We start from the raw sequence: 22,379 nt of genomic DNA, 5'->3' as shown, positions 1-22,379 counted from the left end.
TTTTCTATTCTTATGATAGAATGCAAGCAAGTAATTTAATCTAACTTTGATTAAGTTTGATCGTGGAGTAACTCAATTTTGAACAAGTTTCTAGATCTCCAACCTAAAAGGTTCGACTTTCATCTATGGATTAGAATTGCTTTATTAAAAATGTCTTTTGTAATCTCTCCTTTGAGAGTTTTCTCCCTTGTTTTTCTTGTAATTTGAAGCCACCAATGGAACTGTTTCTTATTCAAAATAAGATAAAATGAAGCTGTGTCGAGTTTTCTTTGCAACCAAAGTAGAAGCGAAGTTTCTTCGGGCCAAAACGCCAACATCTGCGAAAAATGATGAGTGACAAAAGTTGGGAACCAATTTCATTCATGTTATCATCAAGGTTTGAAACAAGAATTTTGTCATTTTCAAGTAAAAGCTTCTTAAAATTTTCTTGAACAAGATATGAGATTCTAATCTATCCCTCACTTCTGTAAAGTGAACAACCAAATTACCATGAACATTTGACAACCCAACCTAATTCATGTGAAGATCATAAGCCATTTGCTTGACATATACAGACCAAGAAATCAAAACATCTAATAAGTAGAGACTGGAAAAGTTATAACACTAATAATCAGATATTTCAGTTCCCCCAGTGCAGGATGATTGATATTATCGAAATGGTGGAGCCTCGCCAAATTTCAGTATGTAGGCAACTTCGTGTACTGGTCGTAATTCCTGAATCACTTGTGCATCTAAATATGCGTCGCAGGAGAAACACCAAACTGACAAATCACTGTTTCCAAATGCAAATTATTAATGAACATCACAAACCTATGTTCATAATTAGAGTAGAATCTAAGGAACCATTTTACATTCACCTGTAGCTGAGTGCAAGACAATGAGTTGATTGCTCATAATGTTGAAGCATGTGCTTATTCACAAAACGACTACAAAAGACATCCTTACAGCATAAACACACCCAATTCTCCTTGGGATTCTGGCATCTTGCATATGTAGATTGTTCCATGGATTAATAAACCAAATAGAAATGCGTTTATCCAAATCATGGAAATAAGCCCAAATAAAAACACGACAATCCATCTGAAAGCACTATAAAATTAGACGAAATAATACGTCAAGTACAATTCATAGAAAAATAGACAGAAAAGAACTCGACTTTGGTGTGGATGTTATGATTATAAAACATCTAATGTACTGATATAGAGCCACTGAAAGAAGATGTCTAGCTGAAATGGAAGAACTTCAATTTTTTTGCATGATATCAGTGGAACACTAACTTCAAAGGATAGCCTTAGTGGTAAAGACAACATCTTGTGCTTAAAAGCCTCCATTCCGAAAACTTAATTTTAAATCTCCATTCCGAAAACTTAATTTTAAATCTTTACTGTTCATATTAAAAAGACTGATCTTTCAGATAACCATCAATATCATGGGTTGGCCTAATAATAAATACCACATGACTTTGATTTAAGTCAGGAGTTCAATTCATTTCGATTAACTTATTAGGATTTAATGAAAGTTTAGGGATTAAAATTTAAGTTCTAAAAGAGGATTTAAACCAACTATCAGCCAAAAACAATAAGAATTCGATTGATGGAGCAAAATCTCAAAGAATCAAAACATCAAATTAGCACATCTTCCTTCAGGAGAAATAGAAATGAAACTGAAAAGGTACACACATTCGAAAATTAAGATGAAGAACAACATAAGAATTAAAGACATAGTTTAGGGAAAAGAAAAGCTGACTGGCTACAGGGAGTCTGAGGGGGCGGAATATGAGCGAGGTCGGATGATAAGGAAGCGAGATGATCGCAAGAAGTCAGAGCTTGGACCCATCCCGATCCGGCACCGTATAAAAGTTCTTCCTCAACTTCATCTTCGATTATTAGTGTCTAGAGAAGACGTAAAACAACATTAGACAAAATCAGCGATTCAATAAATAGATAGAAATATAGAAAAGAAGTAGGAATTATTGGGGCAATCAAAGAGAACATGAAGGAATGAGTTTGATTAGGGTACCAGTGGGTTGGAAGTGGAAGAAGATGAACCGGCTTTTTCCGCCATTGATGATCACACTGAATTTCACGACTACCTTCGACTCTGCAGCTTCTAATTAAGAGAAGTACATTATGGAAAATTTCAGAGAGAAAAATAAATAATGGTAAAGATTACGTCTTTTTTAAAAAGAAAAATTTGTGAAGTTACGCTATTGTCCTTTTCTACTTCAAATGTCTATATTTATATTTATTCCTAATTATTAGAAGTAAGAGAAAAAAAATGGACCGGACCATCAACAAGCTGGGCCGGGCAATTCCACAGGGGGTTAAAATAGTAAAAACACCACAAAAATTAGGGTTTATCTCTCATATAAAATGGATCCTTTTTGCCGGCTTCTCCTTCCTCACAAAATTTTGTGCTTCACGTTGTGATTTCGGAGCATCTCAATACCCTAACAATCATGGGACACTCGAACGTTTGGAACTCTCATCCTAAGAACTATGGACCTGGTTCTCGCACTTGGTAAGCAAATATCTTCTCACTCATCTACTTTTTATTGGTGGAACATGAATCTCGAACACAATGTTTCCTTTTTTTTTTTTTTGTGTCTAGTTTATTTCAACGACTTGAGAGTTCATCAACTGATTAGCTCATATTAACTTTGCGCGCTTCGTAATGGGACCTGAAGAATATTGTTTGATTGAAGATTTATTTATTATGTATTACTTTTCTTGTTTTGATAGATAACCAGATACCTACGTTTCAGTTCGATTTTTAATATTTTAACATGGCTTTAAGTTTAATCTGTTGTTCTAAAGGTTTTTCCAACTTGGATTCGATTTTGTGATGCTTAAAAGTTTGTGTTGACTTTTGGGGTTTCTGTTATCGCGTTGTAAAAGGCTTCGCTAATTGCAGAAGATTTATAATTTGAACCCGGATTTACATATCGATCGATTATGTCATGGTTTTGTTAAGGCGGATGAAAGGTTATAGCTGATGTTATGTGATGTATGGGATCTGTAGTAGGCGAGAAAATCTTTATACTTTATGCGTATTTTATCCTTCTCTCCTTTAATCCGAATGAATCACTTTGCTTGGTTGAGTTTTTTTAGTTCCTACGTCTATTAGATCAATTTTTGTCGGTTACCCAGAAGTTATTGAGTCTACCTAAGAGTAATGGAACACATTTTTATCCTTAATGGATCTCTTAGGCTTCATTCGGTAGCCTTTTTGTTTTTGGTTTTTGGATTTTGCAAATTAAGCAGATTTCCTCCCACTTTTGCTTACCTTGGTGTGGAAAATAGTTGAATATTTAGCCAAATTTTTAGTAACTATTTTTTTTTTTGGTTTTCAAATTTTGGCTTGGTTTTTTAAATCATTGGTTAAAAGTAAATAACATAACAAGAAATTTAAATTTGAAGTAGTGTTTGTAGGCTCAATTTTTTTTTTTTTTAAAAAAAGACCTAATGGCTAGGAAATGAGGCCTTGGTGGTTAAAGGTTGTCTATAGTATTTGTTGACTTTTGAGAAAGCTGAAATTCAATAGCTCCTTTCTTTGAATCCTCTTCTCAGTCGTGTGTGCGGAAATCCCCATGGGTTGATCAGGAAGTATGGACTTATGTGTTGCAGACAATGCTTCCGCAGCAATGCCAAGGAAATTGGTTTCATCAAGGCAAGTTAATTTTGTGTTATCATCATTTATTTGATGTCACATACACACACAGATTTATCTTCTACATTCTCTAAACTTTGAACTTTCCCATTTGTGCAGTACCGCTAAGAAGCTAATTATCCCTAGAAGAGAGAATGGGTTGAATTTACATTGAAGAAGGTTTCCCATGTTTTGCTTTTGTTTACTCAGTATGGAATATGAAATGATTGTCAGAAGACGTTTTTGACACTTTTGTTCTGAACATTTAAAGTTTCTTAATTGAGCTTCTTGAGATTATTTTGACATATATTCCTTCCATTATTATTTTTCAGTTCTTAAGCCTGTTTGATGTGCGTGATGCCTAGTCAGTTTAGGATTCGGAGGGTTTAGGCTATATGGTATCGTTAATCAGTTTGTGATTGTAGTGAAAATAATTACGAGATAGTGTTTTATTTCCTTTAGTCTCTAAATTCTTTTTTGGAGCGTAGTTGAGCACATGAGCCTTAAAGTTAGAAGTATCATTTCCCACTTTATCCATTAATACCATACGGTTGAAAAAATACATAGTATGTTACATAGATCTTTAATGTACTCTTTCAATGAAGTTGAAGTAGCAAGGAATGCGAATAATTTTTTATAAGATGTAGATTCAGTATATCTCTTTTATTGAATTTTAATACTAAGTAATAACATATTTAGTTGCTATATATGTGTATTAAACAAACATATTCATGTACATGCTTCAATTTATCTGGAAAATGGAAAGCTAAAATTCGTTATCTTAAACCTTTGTAGTTATAAATCTAAGGGGCTGTTTATTTGTGAAGGTTGTATCTATGAATTTCAGGGTGTAATCTGTAATGTCATTTTTGTGATGTGTAAGATGTAAAAGTTTTCATTTTACTGCCTATTTTTAATATAGGGCAGAAGATGGATACAAAGTTTCTTTTGAAATTTGTTAATAACAATGTTATAATTTGGTTATGTGAATGTGTTCATAAGATTCGTATGGAATTCTTGTAGATGTTTCTTAGGGGTAAGTTTAAAATTAACATTAAACTAACAGGTGACTCTTAAAGATTAAAATTAAGTATTTTAAAGTATAGAGACTGGAGTTAAATATTTTAAATATTGAGATTAACATGATATTCTTAGTTTCTTTAACAATCTTTTAAAGTTATGAACTTAAAGGCTTCTTGAAAATACATTACTAATGAAAGGACATAAGAGGGTAGAGTAAATAACAAATAGTATAGTTTCAATTTCGGTTCAAACATCTAAACAAAAAAGGGAAAAGAAAAATGTAATTTCTAATTTGTATCATAATTAAAATTTATTAAAAGTAAAGAAGTCTTACATTAAAAGTGTCAATTACCATCTTAGATGTTACTAATACAATTCATATAGGCATATACTATTGTTGATATGTAAAAGAAACCAAAATTTTCTGAATGGGTTGAAGTTCATATAATATGGAAAAAGAACTTGGCATCCCAATTGGATATTTATGTGATTCTTCCAATCAAGGACTTTCCTTTTCTTTTTCTTTTAAGAGCAATGCAAAAAACTTAAGAAATCTGAATAAATTCTTTGCAACCAAAAAACCTAACCTACGACCATCTTTGGGAGACAAGAGGGGCAATAGGCTAATTCAAAATGCTCCTATAGGCAAAGACAATCTTTATTTGATTCACCTCAACAATATTAGAGAATGATTCTCATCCATCTTTGATGGGATTTCAACATTGTGAACAAATCTCAGTTAACTTAAACAACCCCCCATACAAGAAAAAAGATCTCATATTTTTAATATATAACTTTTTTTTCCATTTTTTGTTTTTGTTTTTGCTGTTGTTTGGTTGGGTACTGCCCTTCAATAGTAATAATGCTGCAATAACTGATATACACTACAGACTCTTAACCTATATATACTTCATTCTTGCTCATTTTAACCACTCATGAGTTCACCCAACTCACTAAACACTCCAAAATGGAACCTTTCTAAGAAACTGAATGCCTTCTGTTCCTTGAAGGTGTTGACTTAGCTTCCTCCTGATTAGCAGAACCGAGGCTCTCTGATGAATCTGACCCGCTGTTTTCGCCGTATCCTCCTCCTTTGCTTGACCATAGCTTTGTGAAAAGCTTCTTTGATTTGAGCAATCCTTTCATTTTACTAAGAGCTGCTTTGTCAATTCCATTTTTACCATCCCCATTTCTTTCACTACTTCCTCTACCATTAGCAAGCCTCAAGGAAGCTAGCTCCCCTTTGAGGGCCTTCAGCTCCTCAGCCATGGCGACGGCATCCCAATCTTCTTCGGGGTTCGTCGTGGCTGATCTTGAGCTGCTGTGAGATCCACTTGTAAGATCCTTGATGGCTTTAGGTAGGTCGGGAGTGCTGCTGCCTGATGATGCTGAGGCTCTGACTTGCTCGAAAAATAATACCTGCACAACCATACGTAGAGGAAGCCGTTCATTTTGTACCGCATGAATGCATGCATCAGCAGATAGTTTCTTGCAGTCTATCAGTTTGCAGATTCTCTTCTTATCGCTCTTGCCGATCCCTGGATGTTCCTGTAAATCAGTCCAACAATATTAAATTGAGTGCATATGTGATTTGAGCAAGGTGGAAAGACAAGTAGGTTGAAGTTAAGGAACTGGTACCTTTAGATACATGTCTATGGCTCGATAGAGCCCGTCATGTGAAGGCCGAGTGATGCCAGATACCATTTCTGCAAGATCAATGAACTTTACTGATGGTAGGTTGGGATCCTTTGCAACCTCAGCAAGATAACCATCTATCAATTTTGCCACCATCAACTTAGTAGCGTCAGACAAAATCCCTGGCCCTCTTGGCTCCTGAATCTCATTTCCCTCTTCAAGTGACTCGATTTCACTATTATGATCTTGCAACAGAAACACCTCCACCATTTTCTGTACAGCATTAACATCATAGGTCATAGCTTCACCTTCTGGTGATCGGATCAAGAGATCACTCACTGAAGCCTCCTCTAGCTGTTGTCCCATTCGTCGAACGAGCTCGTCTTTGGTCTCATCTCCAAAAGCTAGGAAAATGGAAGCTTTCAGCAATTTGGACAAGAAACTACTGGAAACACTGCCTTTCTCAGCAGGTAACAGCCAGACGATTGTGGACACTGCCGACTGATACTTCAGCGGATCCCCACATTGAAGCACACCTTTGCTAAAGCCTGGAAGATAGCGGTAAGCATAAGCCTTTAAGGCTTCTCCAATCACATCGTTAGGGACTACTCCTTTGTTTTTTATACTCACTATAACACGCTTATATACATCAATTTCTAGCTCACAAAGATCCTCAACCCACCAGTCCTTTGGCACACTACGATTCCTGACACCATTCCAGTTGGGATTGTTCCCATTTTCCTCGGGTAGTTTCTTACGGTTATATGTGTAAGACCAGTCAACTTTAGAAATATCAGCAGAGGCCTTCACAGCAATAGATTCTAAGCAATTGCTAACCAATTTCAGTTCCTCAGATAATGGCATTAGTGACTTTGTAGACTGAAGAACAATGATTGAATCCTTCCAGCTACGAAAGATACTCGAACTAAGGAAAACATCAATTTTGTAGGTTAGGTTTCCCTTTTCTATTGTCTCGTGCATTCCTAGGTATTCAGCAGCACAACGAGCTGCAACTACATTATAAGCATTAAGAGTAACAGTCATGCCGTAACAGAATTTGGCACATATCTCAAATGCCGCAGAACCGCCTGGGATCTCTGGAATGTATACTTCATCATTGTGCTCCCCAGTGCCCGCAGTGACCAACTGCTGCAAGTGAGCACTCTTTGACAGAAGGGGAAACTGCAAAAAAGCAGGTACTACCAATTTATCAGTACAACTAACCCATATGTAAGGAATAACTAGATGTCAAGATGCATAAAAGAAGCCAGCTTTTAAAAGAGATTATAGTAAATCAGTATTATTGACTACAAGTTTGATTTGAACATAAAGATACTCATATTATAATAATGTGTTATATTAAATGTTAGCCTGCTGAACTTGTGTGTTCGCTTTCGTATAGGAGCAATCAAATTAAGTGGCACACCTTGTGGAGGTAAAACTTGACATCCCCAACGATAACAGTGATGTCCGTAGCTAATTCACTGACAACATACCTGCAACATAAATGTGAATTCTTTTAATAAAATAATGAGAAAGTTGTCTGATTGTTTCATTTGAGTATCACTTCCCTATTAACTCTGATTTCTACCATATAAGATTCAAATGTTAATTCTAAAATTTTAGTGCAACGGGCAACGCCCACACTTTGTTTAAGCTTTAAAAACGTGCTAGTAATAGGTAGCAGTAGATTTCATCCAAATCCAAAAGAAGAAACTACTATACATCAGAGTGAACCATCCATCCACTACAGAAAATTCTCGTGCAATGAAGCTTTAAAAAGAAGTGAAGAAAGGTGTATGTAGACAATTGTACCAAAGAACATGCACAACCATTATTCAACATTCCATTGTGGCAAGATTCTTATTGTTCCCATAAGAGACAGAGAAAAAAAGGTGATTCTTGAGTTAAAAGAACATTCAATACCATCTTGGTTAAAATGTGGAATCTCCCTACTACTAAATTCATGCTCTTGACCCATTCGAGGCACAGCATATAAATATGCTATTTCGCTCACGATTCCAGGTCTTTTTCAAAGCATCTTTCTAATGTGTGGTCATTCAACCGAGTTCAAAGTCGTTCGAACTTAATTCCATCGTATGTGATGCGATCCCTTCCCCAAAGAATGATAAGCAATAGCTTCATAGTTTGGTAAGCAACTTTCTAATTCTACTTGGAAACTTGATGTACATGTAATAAACATTTGAGCATTAATGAGCTATGTAGCTCTCTCAAATGTAATCAGGTATCTCAATTCTCTATGTTCTCTTTCCGACGTGTGTATAAACTGATGAAGCAGTCGAAAAACATAACTATAATCTATGAACTGTTTTACCCGGGTTTGGTAAGAATAACTGCTCAACACTTATGTCACATTCTTATAATAGTATTTCTTTTTGAAATAAGAAAAAAGTATGTATTTGATCATTTGAATTGTGTTTAAGATATTTAGCTTTGTCCTATGAAAACATCAGTAATTTTAACTTATTTACACTGTTCTTATTCCTAAGACATTCCTATTTTTCTGAAGATCCTATGAATCGATACTTAACCCTGCAACATCAAACCATGTTTGATAGCAATACTCATCCATTGAATAACGTTTGGACCCTCCTTGTGAATCAAGAAAAGGTTTACATCTAAATGAAAGCCAATAAGAGCAAGGGAAAGGAAAAGCAGAGATGCATATATTAATTTTAATTTGATGACTGTCTCACACTAGAAAAGCAAGAAGCAGTTAGGCTTGTCACACAATCAAAGCAAAAGAGAACTCAAATCCGTCCACTAAAAAAGAAAAAAAAATATATATCAGAAGCCCCAGTCATGAACCCAGTCAGTGACTTGGTGGGAGAGCAAAAGTGAAAAATTTAACCATTAAACCATCATAGAAAGAAGTAAAAGGAAATGAACTTGAAAAAGCTTTTGCCAGTTATTCTGAAAAAGAGAAAAGTGAATGACAAAACCAAAGCTTCAATATTCACGATCACCCTTTTCTCCCACTTGACCATTTCTTTTTAAAACAGCAATATCTAGTTGATCCCCCAACTCACCGCCGGTAAGCGGTGGTTTCCGGTGAGGTGGGAGTGAGTTTTACAGTGTAAAAGAGTAAAAAAGGAGCGAAGTAAAATGTCATTACAATGAAACTGCCACAACTTGAAATGCAAGAAGCCAAAAAAGCAAAACAAAATATGACAAGAATGAGAATCAGAGTAAATGAAGAAAGCAGAAGAGATCTCTCACCTAACATTGGTCCCATCAGTTTGAAAACAATCAGGTTTTGATCCAAGTTTCATGAACTTCATCTTGACAACCAAGAAATAACCTTCAAGTTTACTCAATCACCCCTCCCCAAAAAAAAAGCTCTTCCTCAATACTCAAACAACAAATAACACCAAAAGATGAGCTCAAAACTTCAGCAAACAGCAGAATCCCCAATGAAGAACCATAGAGAAATGAGAAAAGAGGATTTGAAAGAAGGTTGTGGGGGAATCTTCAGAGAAAAACCAAAGGAAAAGCTTAGTAAGAGAGAAAGAAGAGGAAATGGGGAGAGGGGTTAATGAAATTTTTAAAGAAGGGAGAAAAGAAAAGAGATTGGTCTTAAATGGGAAGAGGGTTTAAGAGAAAGTGGCTGTTTCCTTGGTCGGCGGCAAAGCCCACGGAGCCCGGGTCAGCAAGTCAGCTGTGGAGACATAGCCAACACACTTCAAAAAAACACTAAAAAATTTGCAAATCTGACTCTCCAAATCACAAAACCCTCCTCTCTTTCTTCTTTTTCATTTCTGATTTAAACTCTGTCCCTCTGTTTTTCTCCTCTTTTTAAAATCCCTTCCCTTTTTTAAAAGCTTTCAAATTGCAAAACCCAACAAATGCTGTTCTATGCTTTGCTACTATTACTTCAAAATCATCTAATAATATAATATTTTGTTCCGATGGGGTTTCTTTCAATAGGTACTACTACTACTATAACCCAGAAAAACAGCATCTTGGTATCAGTTAAATTAAACCACCAAAACGGTAGACAACAAGTATCTTCTCTTTTTTATTTTGTTAAAAAGTAATGAGAGAATATGAGCAAGATCATAAAAAGAGATGTGATTTAACAGTATCGATGAATCAAACATCAACTACCCAACAACCAAATCTGTATAAAAATTGCTATGAAAATCCAAGGAATCTACTAGAATATATATACATATCATATGGAAAATCTAGCTTAAAATATTTGGTCAAGAATCATCAAGATCAAATTTTTAATTACGAATAGTCTGTAACTCAATAAACCCACATGAAAAAATTGGTTCTTAATCAAAATGGGAAACAAGAAGACAACCTCCCCATAAGCAACTCCCCGTGTAAATCACAACACAACCCAATATAAAGTAAACCAAAGATACTAAAATGGCAATTTGCGATTTACAAATGCCAATGTAAATAGTGCTTTTTTCTTAGCCACAAAATCAAAACCTTTTGAAAAAGATGAAACCTTTCAAGAGAAGCAAACAATATAACATAATTTTGAAGCAAACGAGAAAACAAACAAGCCCTCTCCTAAAATGATCATTTTTTTGGGGGGGTTTTACCACTGAAGTAAGAAACTGTTGAAGCTTTGAGAAAAGAGAATGGTTGAGAAGGGCAGAACCCAATAGAGAACAAAGGAAAGGACACCCATGTTGCTTAAACAAATTAACAAAGTTGTGGTAATAAAATATATGTTGCTGCTAGTACTATTACTTGTAACACATTATTCAATTTTTGAGGTAATACTAATACTGAGGCATTTCAACAGTCTTCATTTTCCCCCCCCTTTGCTTGGGGTTGCTTAACTCATTGTCCTTTTGCAACAAAACTCTCTTATTTCTCTTTCCTTTTCACCTCTCCATAATGAAAAGAGTTTAGAAAAATTATTGAAATTTTGGATTTTTCTTGGGTGAAGATCTGTTCACTTTCTCAATTGTTCTTATTTATTATCTTTCCCAAGAAAAGAAGAGAAAAAGGAAAATTTGAAGCCATTATGTATTATGACAATATTGGAACACATGGCAGACATAAGTAAGAAAATGACTACTTTCTTGTATTTAACCAAATATAGTAATTCTTATTCAACATCAACATCAACATATACCAAATGACAGATTTCTATTTTTAATTATCTAATGCCCATTGCTGAAGGAGTTGTTTAATCTAACATTGTTTACAAATATACATACCAGGGTAAATATTGCAGTGGGTAGATGCTTCTTTCTTTCTACATGACTACATCTTGGTTCTAATAGATATATATTCATTCCCTTGTTGATAAATTCAAATCTTTATACTATCTTAAAACAATAAATAGAATAAGAAAAATCATGGTCGAGTATAATATACATAATTTGAATTAAGGATTCAATTTAACTATAGATAGAGTAATACTTGAATGCATTTTCTTGCCAAATGAATTAAAATATTTATTGAAAAACATGAAAGATTTGTCACATGAGAAACTATAGCCACACAACTTAATGAGGTGCATAAAGTAGGTGTTGATTTGATGAAACAACGTTTATTTATTGACAGCTACTGGGTTTGACTCGATTTGGAAGTGACTATTACACTTGTGAGATTGTTGATTCTATTTCTTTAAAATCATATCTTCTAAAAAAACTGAAAACAAGAGTCTCAATTATAGCATCATAATCTTTGTGAATAACTTTTTACATTTGTTTATCATTCTGATAGAGAGAGTGAGTACTTTATTCAAATATATATATAAACAGAGAGAGAGAGAGAGAGAGAGAGAAGGAAACTGAAAGGAAAGAGGTGAGTTAGTAACATAACATATTTAGGTTAATTCATTGAGGAACCCAAAAGATTTTAAAGGGTTAATTAGCACATGGGGCTGACTGTACAAACATTGTTATCTTTATAAACTAAATATTAAACTCTAAAGATTCCTTCATCTCTTCAAACTCTCTCTCTCTCTCTTTAAGCTCAAAAAGAGAGAGATTTTGTTTCAACTTCTGTTGCTTTAAACTCTTTCATGAGATTGAGAGAGAGACTAAAGAGAGTCAACGCCTTAATTAGGGTTACCAAAACAAAAGGATATGCTATTTTTTTTAATCAAACCTTTTGGGATATTCTTTAAGAATATCTCAATGTTATAACCTCGCTATCAAATAACCTACTTGTGACGAACATTGAAGTGAGTATCAATCGGTCAGTGTCGATTTTGAAGAAGAGATGAACTTGTAGACTCACTAGTTACATCGATGGTTAGTAGAACCAACCAACTAAATAAAGAAAAAATTGTCGATTTCATCTAGAAAAGAAAAAACAAAAAATACGAGAATCTCTTAACCCACTCAGTTCGTCAAACATAAACATATAATTCAACGGACATAAAACATGTATTTTAACTAAAAAGTTTAAAGATTTTCAAATCTTCCCGAGGCGGATTATTTTTAATTCTGTTTAGGGAGTTTGAATTTTTAATATTTTGTATATATAAATATATATATTTTTTCTAAACCGTTGGTTTGGTGGTTAGCAATGAGTCAATATTTTATTATTGGTTTTCCCACTTAATTACTTCAATTAATAAGATTTGTGTAATCTATGCCATGTGATGAGAACAGCGATTCATCATCTACAAATTTACCATTCCTTCTTATTCTTTGACATTTAGGACACTTCCTTCCAAGCTACTACAACATGGCCCTTATGACTAATTGCTTCAACCACTCTTATTTTATTAACTAAGAAGCTAAGTGAATTTCCTTTTATATGCTTATTAATGGTTACTTGCCTAGTGGTACTGAGATGTGGGATCTATAGTCAAATTCGAAACAAACTAACACAATCCAACTACGTTTTAAAATTTTCAAGTATGAATCTGCTACATTACTATCACATTCGAAGATAATAATAACAAACAATGCAAAGTAAACAATCTATGTTTGCAAAATGCACAAGTAAATGTAAACAAAACCAATCCAACTGCGTTTGCGATTGAAGTTTGATCGAGGAATGAAATAAGATTATGGATACAGTTTTTACAACGTACCTACATGAATAATAATTGATATCTAACTCCATCTAGTGGCTGAAATTAATCAATCCCTTATTTCAAGGGGAATCACATCTACTACTACTTCCTGCATTGTCTGGCACTACAAAATCAGTGAAAATGAGGCAAATTCATGGGAGACAAGTTAACAATAATCTCAGATCAATTGGGAGCTTCAAATCCAAAATATTCTTCTTTAATTTTTATCAAATTCAGTACATTTTTTCATATATATTATATATTTTTTCTCAACTTCGATTTCATAACAAAAAGCACATGGCCACTAATTCCTAAGGCTGCAACAAAATTGACATTTATAGTGTACTTCTAATAATGCATTTGCCTACATATTTAACACAAAGTTCTGAAACCCACAACTTCGTTGAATCATGACAGCCATTGAGTGTGTGGTATGTTCACTACATGATCCAGAACAATCACATGAGCTAATCAATATTATTAAAATCATACGATCAATGGTTGTACTCTAAATCCATTTTTTAGTAGTATTATATATTGTACAATACAAGGAGAAAATAAACACTTCATAAATCCCATCACGGATTAAATCAGAAGTTCAAGTTTTTGAGATTCCAAATAATTGGTGATCTAAGCACCCGTCATTTTATTTCTTTTTTAGTTTTTCTAGCTATGATCAATCGACTTATAAATTCACTTGCATTATATTTGTGAGTGTCCCACCAAACTAACGTGTATTTCGACTATAGAATAACTTGTTTGATACTAAAAAAACATGAGTGTCAAATAAACATGTTGGAGCATGATATTAAATCTTAGATAGGTGGTCACCATGAATTAAACTCAGGGTATTTTAGTTGCACTACTACAAACGTGAGTGATCAATTTTGCTTGAAAAGTGGGTGGGGGAGTTTTCAAGGATTCCGTGATACTTGAAAAACCTTTTATCATTGAGAAATTGAATCCAGATTGTTTCATGAATTTGTTTGTTTCCTGGGAAAGTGAAAGTGCACAAGATGCAAAGGAAAGGAGAGGGAACTTCTTGGCAACAGATGTTTGAAATATGTAGGGGACTGGGATACGGCAAATTTGGGACAAGATAAGGAGAAAAGGAAAGTGATTATATTGTTTGATTGTTTGCTTTTTTAAGGTAGGGAAAGGGAAATTTGTAATGACAAGGTGGGGTTGGGAAGGGAAGCATTTTGTCTGTGCAAATTTAATTGGAAACCAAAATATGTCACTTTGTATGTGTCAGAGTGCTTAAACCATAGAAATGAGAAGATATGAGAAACCATGCAAAAAAAAAAAATCTATGCTGACCTTTTGGATGTTGCCCAATTATTGCCATGTATGATGTCTTTGCATGCTTGAAAAGCTTCTTGGCCCCATTCTTACTTAAATCTTCACCCAATTCACACCCTCCACTTTCTCTCTCTATCTATAGGAGAGAAAAAAAGCAAATAATGATAGCAAGACCAAACACTACAAAGCTGAATCATTCATGGGTAGCTTAAACTTTGTAATATTCTCTTTAAATTTAGTGGTTGGATGGAATTTCAACCTTGAATCAATAGCAAGGCAAGTTACAGCATTGGTTCCAAAATTTCATCATGAAATTTAAATTAGAATCAAACTTACTAAACAAATTTTTCTTAGACTTCGATGCATACAATATTTTATCTAATAACAAAAGCAATGTCTAATTATAGTCTCTAAACTTCCAACCATTTGTCTACACAAAAATCCAACAAGCCAAGTTAGGTCTACATTAAATGGTATAAAACAAACTTTAGTATCAAACTAAATAAATTATGTACCAAACTAGAACTTAAACCAAGAAGATTAGTATGATGGATTAAGGACCAAAGGTCTGAATATTATCTAATTTATTTTCAAGGAATATGACCAAACCACTCATTCAACACACCATGAAAATCTGTTTTTCATTTAGGTTCTCTGTGAACTGAAGTTTACAAACATGCTAGGCTAAATCAAGAAAACTTGTTGGAAGGGCAAAAGTGTGATAAATATAAGTGTTTTATCCATATCCTTAACAACAATTGAGGAAAGTTTATAGAAGCACAGCATCTGTACACATTAAGCACACTACTGATGGGTACATCCCAAAATTCAAGGCTATGTTTCTCTCATCTCGCCAGGAATACAAAACAGAAGTTTTCAAAGAAAGAAAATAAAAAAATAAAGAAGCAGGTCTCGTGGACTCTTTTGTATGATGCTAACTGCGCAATCTGCAAGTCACCTGGGACCTTGGCTCTAAACCACCATGAAGTAACTCTAGCATGAAAACCAACAGAGGGCTAAAATCGACAAGCATGGATCACAGGGGAGGTTTCTGTGATGTTAATCATGTAGGAGGATTGGGGTATACTTTAGGCTTTGGCTTAACTTCTATTTCATTTACACTGCGGACATATATGGCATCGGGCTCATGGCTACAAAATAAAAAAAGTTGCAAAAAGTGATGAGAAAGTTGTTAAATGTATTAGTGTATGGGAGTGTCAAAGAGAGAGAACATACGGTTTATCTCCCTCTTCAAATGTGTAACTTGAGGCTACAGCTAACAGCCGCCCATCTCTACTAAATGACAGTGCCGCAACACTTGTTGGATATTTTGAATACTGAGATGGAGTAATAAAAGGAGAATTTTAAGAAACGTACTGGTTGTCGACAGAAGCAAAAGTACTAGCACATGGTCAAAAAATCTTGCCTGATAAAGCCTCTTCTTATTGTTTCCATCCCATACATTTACGTACCCATCACAGCCTCCAGTAGCAAAAGTACCGTAGCTGCAGCATGGAAATAACAGATGCCAAACAGATCATTGATCAAAATATGGTAACAAGGTAAAAGGTTCTTCGTGTTAAAACTTCTTTAGCATACAATCCATTAATTTGAAGCACAAGACTAACATAGTAAAATTATTTCCTAGTCAAAATATGTAGCAACAGAAACTAAATGTGACATTGTTTGCCCCTTTTTCTAAGAGACGCTTTCATTGAACAAGGGAGTGGAAACCAAAACCACAACACCTGCTACACTGCACCAGCACACTCTTAGCGCAATATAATGCCTATACATGCTCACTCAAGCTATATCAATTACTCAAAATAAACCATAAACTCACATAGGATGGAATGCAATGGCATTGACTGGATAGACTATGTCCCTTCCAGCCTCTGATTTTCTGTGACATTTGAATGCATACCTACAAAAAGACAAAATCACAGACAAATAATTACAGCTCAAAGACTAATGATAAAGGAAAAATAGCTGATAGTGAATCAGAGCTGGGACAAGGAAAGAATAATATATCAAACTCTGGATATTCATTCTGCTCAAGCGTATAGATGTAAGAAATTTAAAATATTTAATATTACAGAGAATGCATCAAATATAAAAGAATAAAAAATACAATTTAAAACTATTCTTGTTATTATTTAACTAACACCTACTTTTTGGCTTGACTAGCCTCTGAGGGATCAAAAAATTCCATGGCAACTCGTCCTTCAACTGAACTAAGAGCATATCCTGCATTCACAAAAGAGATATTATAAATTCATACATTATTGCAGCACCAAAGCCATGATATTGATTACGTACAGTGTGGTTTTAATTTACTAGAAATTATAGTAGAATGAGGCCTTATGAATGAAACATCTCCAGACTTAAAAAAAGATTTAAGGTGCTACCCTCAAAATTCAAACTATGCAACTAGAAAACTTTTTCCAGTAAGCATTAGGTAAGGGAACAGAGAATGTAACAGGAGGTTCAACCAAAACTACACATATGAACAACACAGAGAATTACATGGCCGTTTAACAAGAAGAAAAATGGTTCATTAATCAACAATGTCATTTCAAAGGTTAGATAATTACCAGTTCCATTTGGATAACAACGCACACATCGAGTCTGATACTTCAACGAGGATTCCCTCCTTTGCTCGGGCTGAGACATATTTCTCAAGTCATATACATTAACATGCCTTCCAGCAGTTGCAACAACTAAACGGTTACCCACAAGAGAGAGTGAGTAAACACGTTCAGGCTGAGGATATGTTCCAACGAGAGTATGTTCCTGCCCACTTGCCCCTCTAGGATCCCAACACTTCAGTGTTTTATCCCAACCGCCAGTAATTAATTGCCCTGGAAAACCATTGACCTACGTTGTCAAATTTCCAGCATTAAGATAACAACAATAAATAGCTGATATCTAAAATGCAGTGTAGGGCATATTTTCTTGAAAAGAAGTTTGGCACCATAGTCCAGCGAATGTGAGAGAATAGTTCATCATTTCTTTTTTTAGAGGAAAAAAAAACCATAGAAACAATAATTCAACTCATATTTTGAACCAGGCAATTAAATTCAAATTCTAGACTCTAAAGAGTACATAACTCTATCATCCAAAAACAAAAATGATCATCACAAATCCCTTCCACTTTCATTTTCAACTGAACACACATTTATTGAGAAGGTAGTATGCACAATATTTTAAAAGTAACCATGTTTCACAAGGCAAGATAAAAAGACACTGAGTCTATGGATTCCTCCTTGAAATTCATCCGTATAAGGTGAATTAAAACAACTTAGTCAAAACATCACTAGATTTTCCATTCATACAACTAGCTGACCTTTCCCTTCACTCCCATTTGAATAACATAGAAGACGATTAAAAATGACTAATTTTTGAAACCTTCTGTGTTCTTACATATAAGAAATGATCCATCAACTCAACTGGTGCCACTCCAACGTAACATTGTTCTCGGTCGTGACAAGTTTTAATTTGATCCTCACTTACTATTTTGGAACCCCACTAAATAAAAAAACACAACTCTAATGTAATGTAATAAACTTCCCAAATGATTAATGAAACAGAACTCCTATCTTCCTTCAGAAAATAAAAATTGAGAACACTCAATTAAAAAGCAAAACCTCAACAAAGATATACCTGCAGCGTAAGAATACTCCACGCACCGCACAGGTGCATCATGCCTCCCTAATATATCCTCCTTGTTATGGTTAAAAACAAGCCTGAAGCAATAAAAACAAAACGAAGCTAGTTTCAAATTTTTTTTTTTTTAAAATCCGCAAGATTTGGGAAGAGAGAAAACAAAATTACAGAAACACCCACCTCCTGACAGTGTTGTCAACACTAACACTAAATCCAGAAGAATCATCGTGGAAACAACAATCGAGAACAGGACCACCGTGTACGAACTCACCGCGGAGGACGTTGGCGCTAGCGTCGTACAAGCGCACAGTCTAGGAAGGAAGAAAAGTAAAGATAAGGTGAGAAGAAGAAGAAGAAGAGGAAACAGAGAGAGAGTTAAGGAAAGAGTAAGTTATATACCTTGTCCCAAGAGGAAACAAGTAAGTGATCACTGTGATTGGAGAAGCGGAGATTGGAAATGCCGTCGGAGGGAGGATTTGAAAGCTCCCGGCCAGCAGCGGGAGGAGGGACGGCGGTCATAGCGGGAATTGATTTGGAAGTGCCAGATGAAATGAAGAATTAGGGTTTTTACAGTGAATAGTTGGTTCGCGAAAGAGAGGGAGAGAGAGGAAGAGGGAAGAAGTTTTCGAAATTTGATATTTTGAAATTTGATTTTTTGAATTTGAAGTGTTTGTGTGTTAGTGAGTGAGTGAGTGAGTGAGTGAGCGAGCGAGCTGTGATGTGGGAAAGAAGAGGGAGAGAGGAAGAGAGCCAAGAGGCCTGGATTGATCCCAAAAGGGTTTTTATTATCATTTTCACCCATGCCTCAGAAGATTTAAATTTCAAAATGGGACGTTTCTTTTTATTACAATAATAGTAATACATAATAATAACTCTAACAAAATAGTTTTGCATCCAACCTGGTTGTTCGAGTTTGGAGTTGATCGCTAAAGTAAGTGTGGCAATGGTAGGTGGGAGGTAGATGAAGCGATCAAAGACGTTGGAGTGAAAGAAAGTTTGAGTGTCAATGACCATACCCATTAGCAAGCTATGAGTGTGGGTAGTGTCAACTGTCAATGACATCGCAGTGTCATTTTTTACATGTTTGAGAATTTTAAATTAACACTGATATTTTTCAAAATCAAGATAATTAATTAGGGATTAATTTCTCTAATTTTCGATCAATGAGTTATAAAGCAAGTCTTCACATAATGATTTCAAGTTCTTATTGAAAGCATGAATTTCTAGCAAAAGTGTTTAAAGTAATCTTTGAGTTAATTGAGCATCGATTTTTATCAATATGGTTTATTTACACTATGTTTCTAAGCATGAGATTTAGCAAAAACACTTCAATACCAGATTTAGTGAAGTATTGAAAACAATCTATCAAATTATTAAACATGTTTTACTATCGAGAGTGATTCTTTTGTTTTACATTGAGTTGAAAAGCATATAAAAAAGCATGTTTAAGAAACAATTTGAAAGAAAGCATGAGAGTTAGATAAAATAAGCAAACATTTAAACAAAAGTATCTTACAAAGAATGAGGTTTGGCAAAGTGTTGAAGAAGAGCAAGTTTCGTTATCAAGCATGAAATATTAAGCAAGTTATTTCTAAGATTTACCATAAATCAAGCAAAACCTGATTTCTAAAGGGATTTAGTTGTCAGCCACATGAGATTTACAATGGGCACGTACACAAATTTCGAGTTTATGAATACAATTGATAATATTGATTAAATTCTACTACGATGTGTTTAGTTTCATATAGTTTATCGTTATCGGTATCAATTAGAGTATTACTGTTCTTAGTAAGTGGGAGTTGGTAACTAAACTGAGTATTAGAGTATTAAGAAAGATTGTTATAAATAATTTATTCATATTATAAATGCAAGCTCGTTTTGGAAAACTGAAAAATAAAGTTAACTTTCAACTCATTTTTTTCAAAATGTTTTCCTTTTCCAGTAGTGATCGAGATCTCAAAACTGAACCTATACTATTGCTAGTTAGCCAGTTTATTTAGTAAGATGTAGTTTGTCTTTATCTATGGGGGCTTGTATAATGTTTTTAGTTGTCCAGTTGAGTCAAGTTGTGTTATATCAATTCTTAAAAACATCTTCTATAGTTTTGTTTATTTTCAAATCACTTGAAAGTCTTCCACTATTTTAAGTTTGAGTATTTATTAAACTTTTTAGAGTGTTTTGCTGAGCAAGTTAGTCAAGCCTAGGAGATCAGTAAATGTTGTGAGAGAGTCGACATGTGCTAGCTTCACACCTCTACCTCTACCTCAAGCCATAGAGAATGCTAGAGTGGGGTGCGACATTTTGACCTTTATGTTTTGAGTTTAGTTTAAATTTAATATTCTTACAACGTTCCAAAATGTAACAATTTTATATGTTAGATTTTAGTTTTATTTTTTAAAAAATTGACCCCTATAATTTTAAAATTTACACATTAAATTTGATTTTTTACTAAATTTTCACTTTCCATCTTTTACGTTAATGTCTACTAATCAATTAAGTCAAATTACGAATTTAGAACAAGAAATTGTACACCTTTTACGTTTGTGTGTTAGTTGGTCCCAACTTTCTTAAAAATGTTTCGAGTATTTGATATATATATATATATATTAAAATTCATATAGACCTATGTTACACAAAATTCGAGACCTATTTGAAACACTATACAACTTTATGTGTAACGAAACGATAGATTTTTACTATTTGTCAAGAACGTAAGAAAACATCATCCAACACAAAATTTAAGGTTTAAAAAATAATTTAAACACGTAATCTAAAAGAAACTCTATACTCTTATAATAATTATTTTATTGTGGATAATTACGTTAAGTCTTGTGCTTTTAACTCTTATTTTGTTGAACTCAAATGATATCAATAACAAAAGAACGAAGAGGTCTATGGTTCAAAATCTTTCGCCTTCATTTGTACTAAAAGAACATAATTATAATGGATGTGACGAAGAAAATGGAAAGAGTTGATGGATTTTTTTAGTTCAATAATAGAGAAAAATATTAAATAATAATTTTGAAATTGTTTTATTATTTCAATAAACTATATATGTTTTAATTGGCCATTCACAAACATTACATATATATAATTCCACTAATAATCCCATAGTTGAAGAGTTTTATAATCCAATTATCCAATAAGATTTTCTCCCCACAGTTTTGTGAGTTCATAATTTATCAATTAAAATATAAACAACATGCATATAATTTGCTGAAATAAAATAATGTACAAAATTATTTCTTTAACACACACACACGAAAAAAAATAATAATCTTTATATTGTCACGATTATTTAAAAAATATATATACACATTTTAAAGTTAGAATATCCCTAACTTTAGATCTTATTCCATTTTATTTTTTTATATTTTAGAGGTCTAATTTTATTTACATGAATAAATTTTAAAATTAATCAGTTTTATTAGCATTTTTTTTTTTACATACATATATAAAAAATTAAAAATTAAAAATTAAAAAAAATGAAAATGAAAATTATTGTTATTATTTGATGGATTTCCTTAAGTATTAAGACTTAAATTAGTTGAAAGAAGAAAATGTAAAATGGAATTGTAACCAAAATATATTGTAAGAGTTTTATTTAAAAAAAAGAAGTGTATAATAGAATAATAATTTAGTATGGGGAAGGAAAAGAAAAAAGGAAGTAAATAGAAATAATATAGAGAAGAGAAAAGAAGAATGAACGCGTTTTCATACACGATTGTCGGGGGGATATATTGAGAGAATAGAAGGTGCCAACTGCCAGCTATTAACAATAAGGCAAGTTGAATTTTATCTCTACAACAATCGTGATGGCATGCACATTTCTAATTCTTATTCTTTTTTCAAAAATTCAATTCCCATTTCACATAACCCTATTCAACCAAATTCATTTCAAACTGTTTCAATTTCTAAATTAATATTACATTTTTAATATCTATTTGACCTAATCTATCCCCCCCCAAGTAATTGGTTTCATACTCATTAGTTACTCCACAAATCTCACCCTCACTTCATTCTCGCCCTCGGGCTTATGCTCCCTACCCCACTCTCCTCCTATCATCTTGCTTCCAACCTC

General features: G+C 33.7%; 4 protein-coding genes and 1 long non-coding RNA gene across 6 annotated transcripts; 2 read left to right on the top strand and 3 right to left on the bottom strand.

Moving 5' to 3' along the window:
* Positions 1 to 330: 330 nt before the first annotated feature.
* LOC101211376 (histone deacetylase 6) lies at positions 331 to 2,176 on the bottom strand. Its single transcript, XM_004152223.3, has 4 exons — positions 2,020 to 2,176; positions 1,747 to 1,892; positions 858 to 983; positions 331 to 772 (listed from the first exon to the last, which is right to left on the bottom strand). The coding sequence occupies exons 1-4, from the start codon at positions 2,062 to 2,064 to the stop codon at positions 649 to 651; spliced, it is 441 nt and encodes a 146-aa protein (XP_004152271.1). The 5' UTR covers positions 2,065 to 2,176; the 3' UTR covers positions 331 to 648.
* A 182-nt stretch (positions 2,177 to 2,358) lies between these two features.
* Positions 2,359 to 3,955, top strand: LOC101211861 (40S ribosomal protein S29). The gene is made up of 3 exons (XM_004152225.3): positions 2,359 to 2,520; positions 3,570 to 3,669; positions 3,769 to 3,955. The coding sequence occupies exons 1-3, from the start codon at positions 2,459 to 2,461 to the stop codon at positions 3,775 to 3,777; spliced, it is 171 nt and encodes a 56-aa protein (XP_004152273.1). The 5' UTR covers positions 2,359 to 2,458; the 3' UTR covers positions 3,778 to 3,955.
* A 1,340-nt stretch (positions 3,956 to 5,295) lies between these two features.
* LOC101210637 (BTB/POZ domain-containing protein NPY2) lies at positions 5,296 to 11,043 on the bottom strand. 2 transcript variants are annotated; one of them, XM_011654615.2, is made up of 5 exons: positions 10,887 to 11,043; positions 9,547 to 9,985; positions 7,733 to 7,802; positions 6,310 to 7,488; positions 5,296 to 6,219 (listed from the first exon to the last, which is right to left on the bottom strand). In XM_011654615.2, exons 2-5 carry the CDS (start codon positions 9,606 to 9,608, stop codon positions 5,650 to 5,652), a joined length of 1,881 nt encoding a protein of 626 aa, XP_011652917.1. In that variant the 5' UTR covers positions 9,609 to 9,985; positions 10,887 to 11,043; the 3' UTR covers positions 5,296 to 5,649. The 2 variants fall into 2 exon arrangements, with proteins under 2 accessions (XP_011652917.1, XP_004152268.1); XM_004152220.3 differs by lacking the exon at positions 10,887 to 11,043 and having other exon boundaries at positions 9,547 to 10,618.
* On the top strand, positions 7,365 to 8,657 carry LOC116403363. The gene is made up of 2 exons (XR_004216098.1): positions 7,365 to 7,502; positions 7,709 to 8,657. It is a non-coding gene; the product is annotated as an uncharacterized LOC116403363 (long non-coding RNA).
* Positions 11,044 to 15,254: 4,211 nt separating the features above from the next.
* Positions 15,255 to 18,994, bottom strand: LOC101212434 (mitotic checkpoint protein BUB3.2). Its single transcript, XM_004152227.3, has 9 exons — positions 18,698 to 18,994; positions 18,479 to 18,609; positions 18,296 to 18,378; positions 17,227 to 17,493; positions 16,804 to 16,879; positions 16,476 to 16,556; positions 16,059 to 16,137; positions 15,869 to 15,969; positions 15,255 to 15,783 (listed from the first exon to the last, which is right to left on the bottom strand). The coding sequence occupies exons 1-9, from the start codon at positions 18,815 to 18,817 to the stop codon at positions 15,696 to 15,698; spliced, it is 1,026 nt and encodes a 341-aa protein (XP_004152275.2). The 5' UTR covers positions 18,818 to 18,994; the 3' UTR covers positions 15,255 to 15,695.
* Between the last annotated feature and the right edge of the window lie 3,385 nt (positions 18,995 to 22,379).

Source organism: Cucumis sativus, chromosome 4, assembly GCF_000004075.3.
Source record: "Cucumis sativus cultivar 9930 chromosome 4, Cucumber_9930_V3, whole genome shotgun sequence".
NCBI lineage: Eukaryota > Viridiplantae > Streptophyta > Magnoliopsida > Cucurbitales > Cucurbitaceae > Cucumis > Cucumis sativus.
The sequence above is the reverse complement of the archived record's forward strand: the minus strand, read 5'-3'. Positions and strand labels throughout refer to the sequence as shown.

Excerpts from the sequence above, each read along its gene's own strand:
- LOC101212434 (XM_004152227.3), bottom strand. The coding sequence starts at position 18,817 with ATGACCGCCGTCCCTCCTCCCGCTGCTGGCCGGGAGCTTTCAAATCCT. Across the intron at positions 16,880-17,226 it reads TTGTTATCCAAATGGAACTG|GATATGCTCTTAGTTCAGTT; the intron begins GTAATTATCTAA and ends TTGTGAATGCAG. Across the intron at positions 15,784-15,868 it reads TTTGAAGAGGGAGATAAACC|CCATGAGCCCGATGCCATAT; the intron begins GTATGTTCTCTC and ends TTTATTTTGTAG.
- LOC101211376 (XM_004152223.3), bottom strand. The coding sequence starts at position 2,064 with ATGGCGGAAAAAGCCGGTTCATCTTCTTCCACTTCCAACCCACTG. Across the intron at positions 984-1,746 it reads CCTCAGACTCCCTGTAGCCA|ATGCCAGAATCCCAAGGAGA; the intron begins GTCAGCTTTTCT and ends TACATATGCAAG. Across the intron at positions 773-857 it reads TGTCTTGCACTCAGCTACAG|TGATTTGTCAGTTTGGTGTT; the intron begins GTGAATGTAAAA and ends ATTTGGAAACAG.
- LOC101211861 (XM_004152225.3), top strand. The coding sequence starts at position 2,459 with ATGGGACACTCGAACGTTTGGAACTCTCATCCTAAGAACTATGGACCT. Across the intron at positions 2,521-3,569 it reads GGACCTGGTTCTCGCACTTG|TCGTGTGTGCGGAAATCCCC; the intron begins GTAAGCAAATAT and ends TCCTCTTCTCAG.
- LOC101210637 (XM_011654615.2), bottom strand. The coding sequence starts at position 9,608 with ATGAAGTTCATGAAACTTGGATCAAAACCTGATTGTTTTCAAACTGAT. Across the intron at positions 7,803-9,546 it reads ACTGATGGGACCAATGTTAG|GTATGTTGTCAGTGAATTAG; the intron begins GTGAGAGATCTC and ends TTTATGTTGCAG. Across the intron at positions 6,220-6,309 it reads CCATAGACATGTATCTAAAG|GAACATCCAGGGATCGGCAA; the intron begins GTACCAGTTCCT and ends ACTGATTTACAG.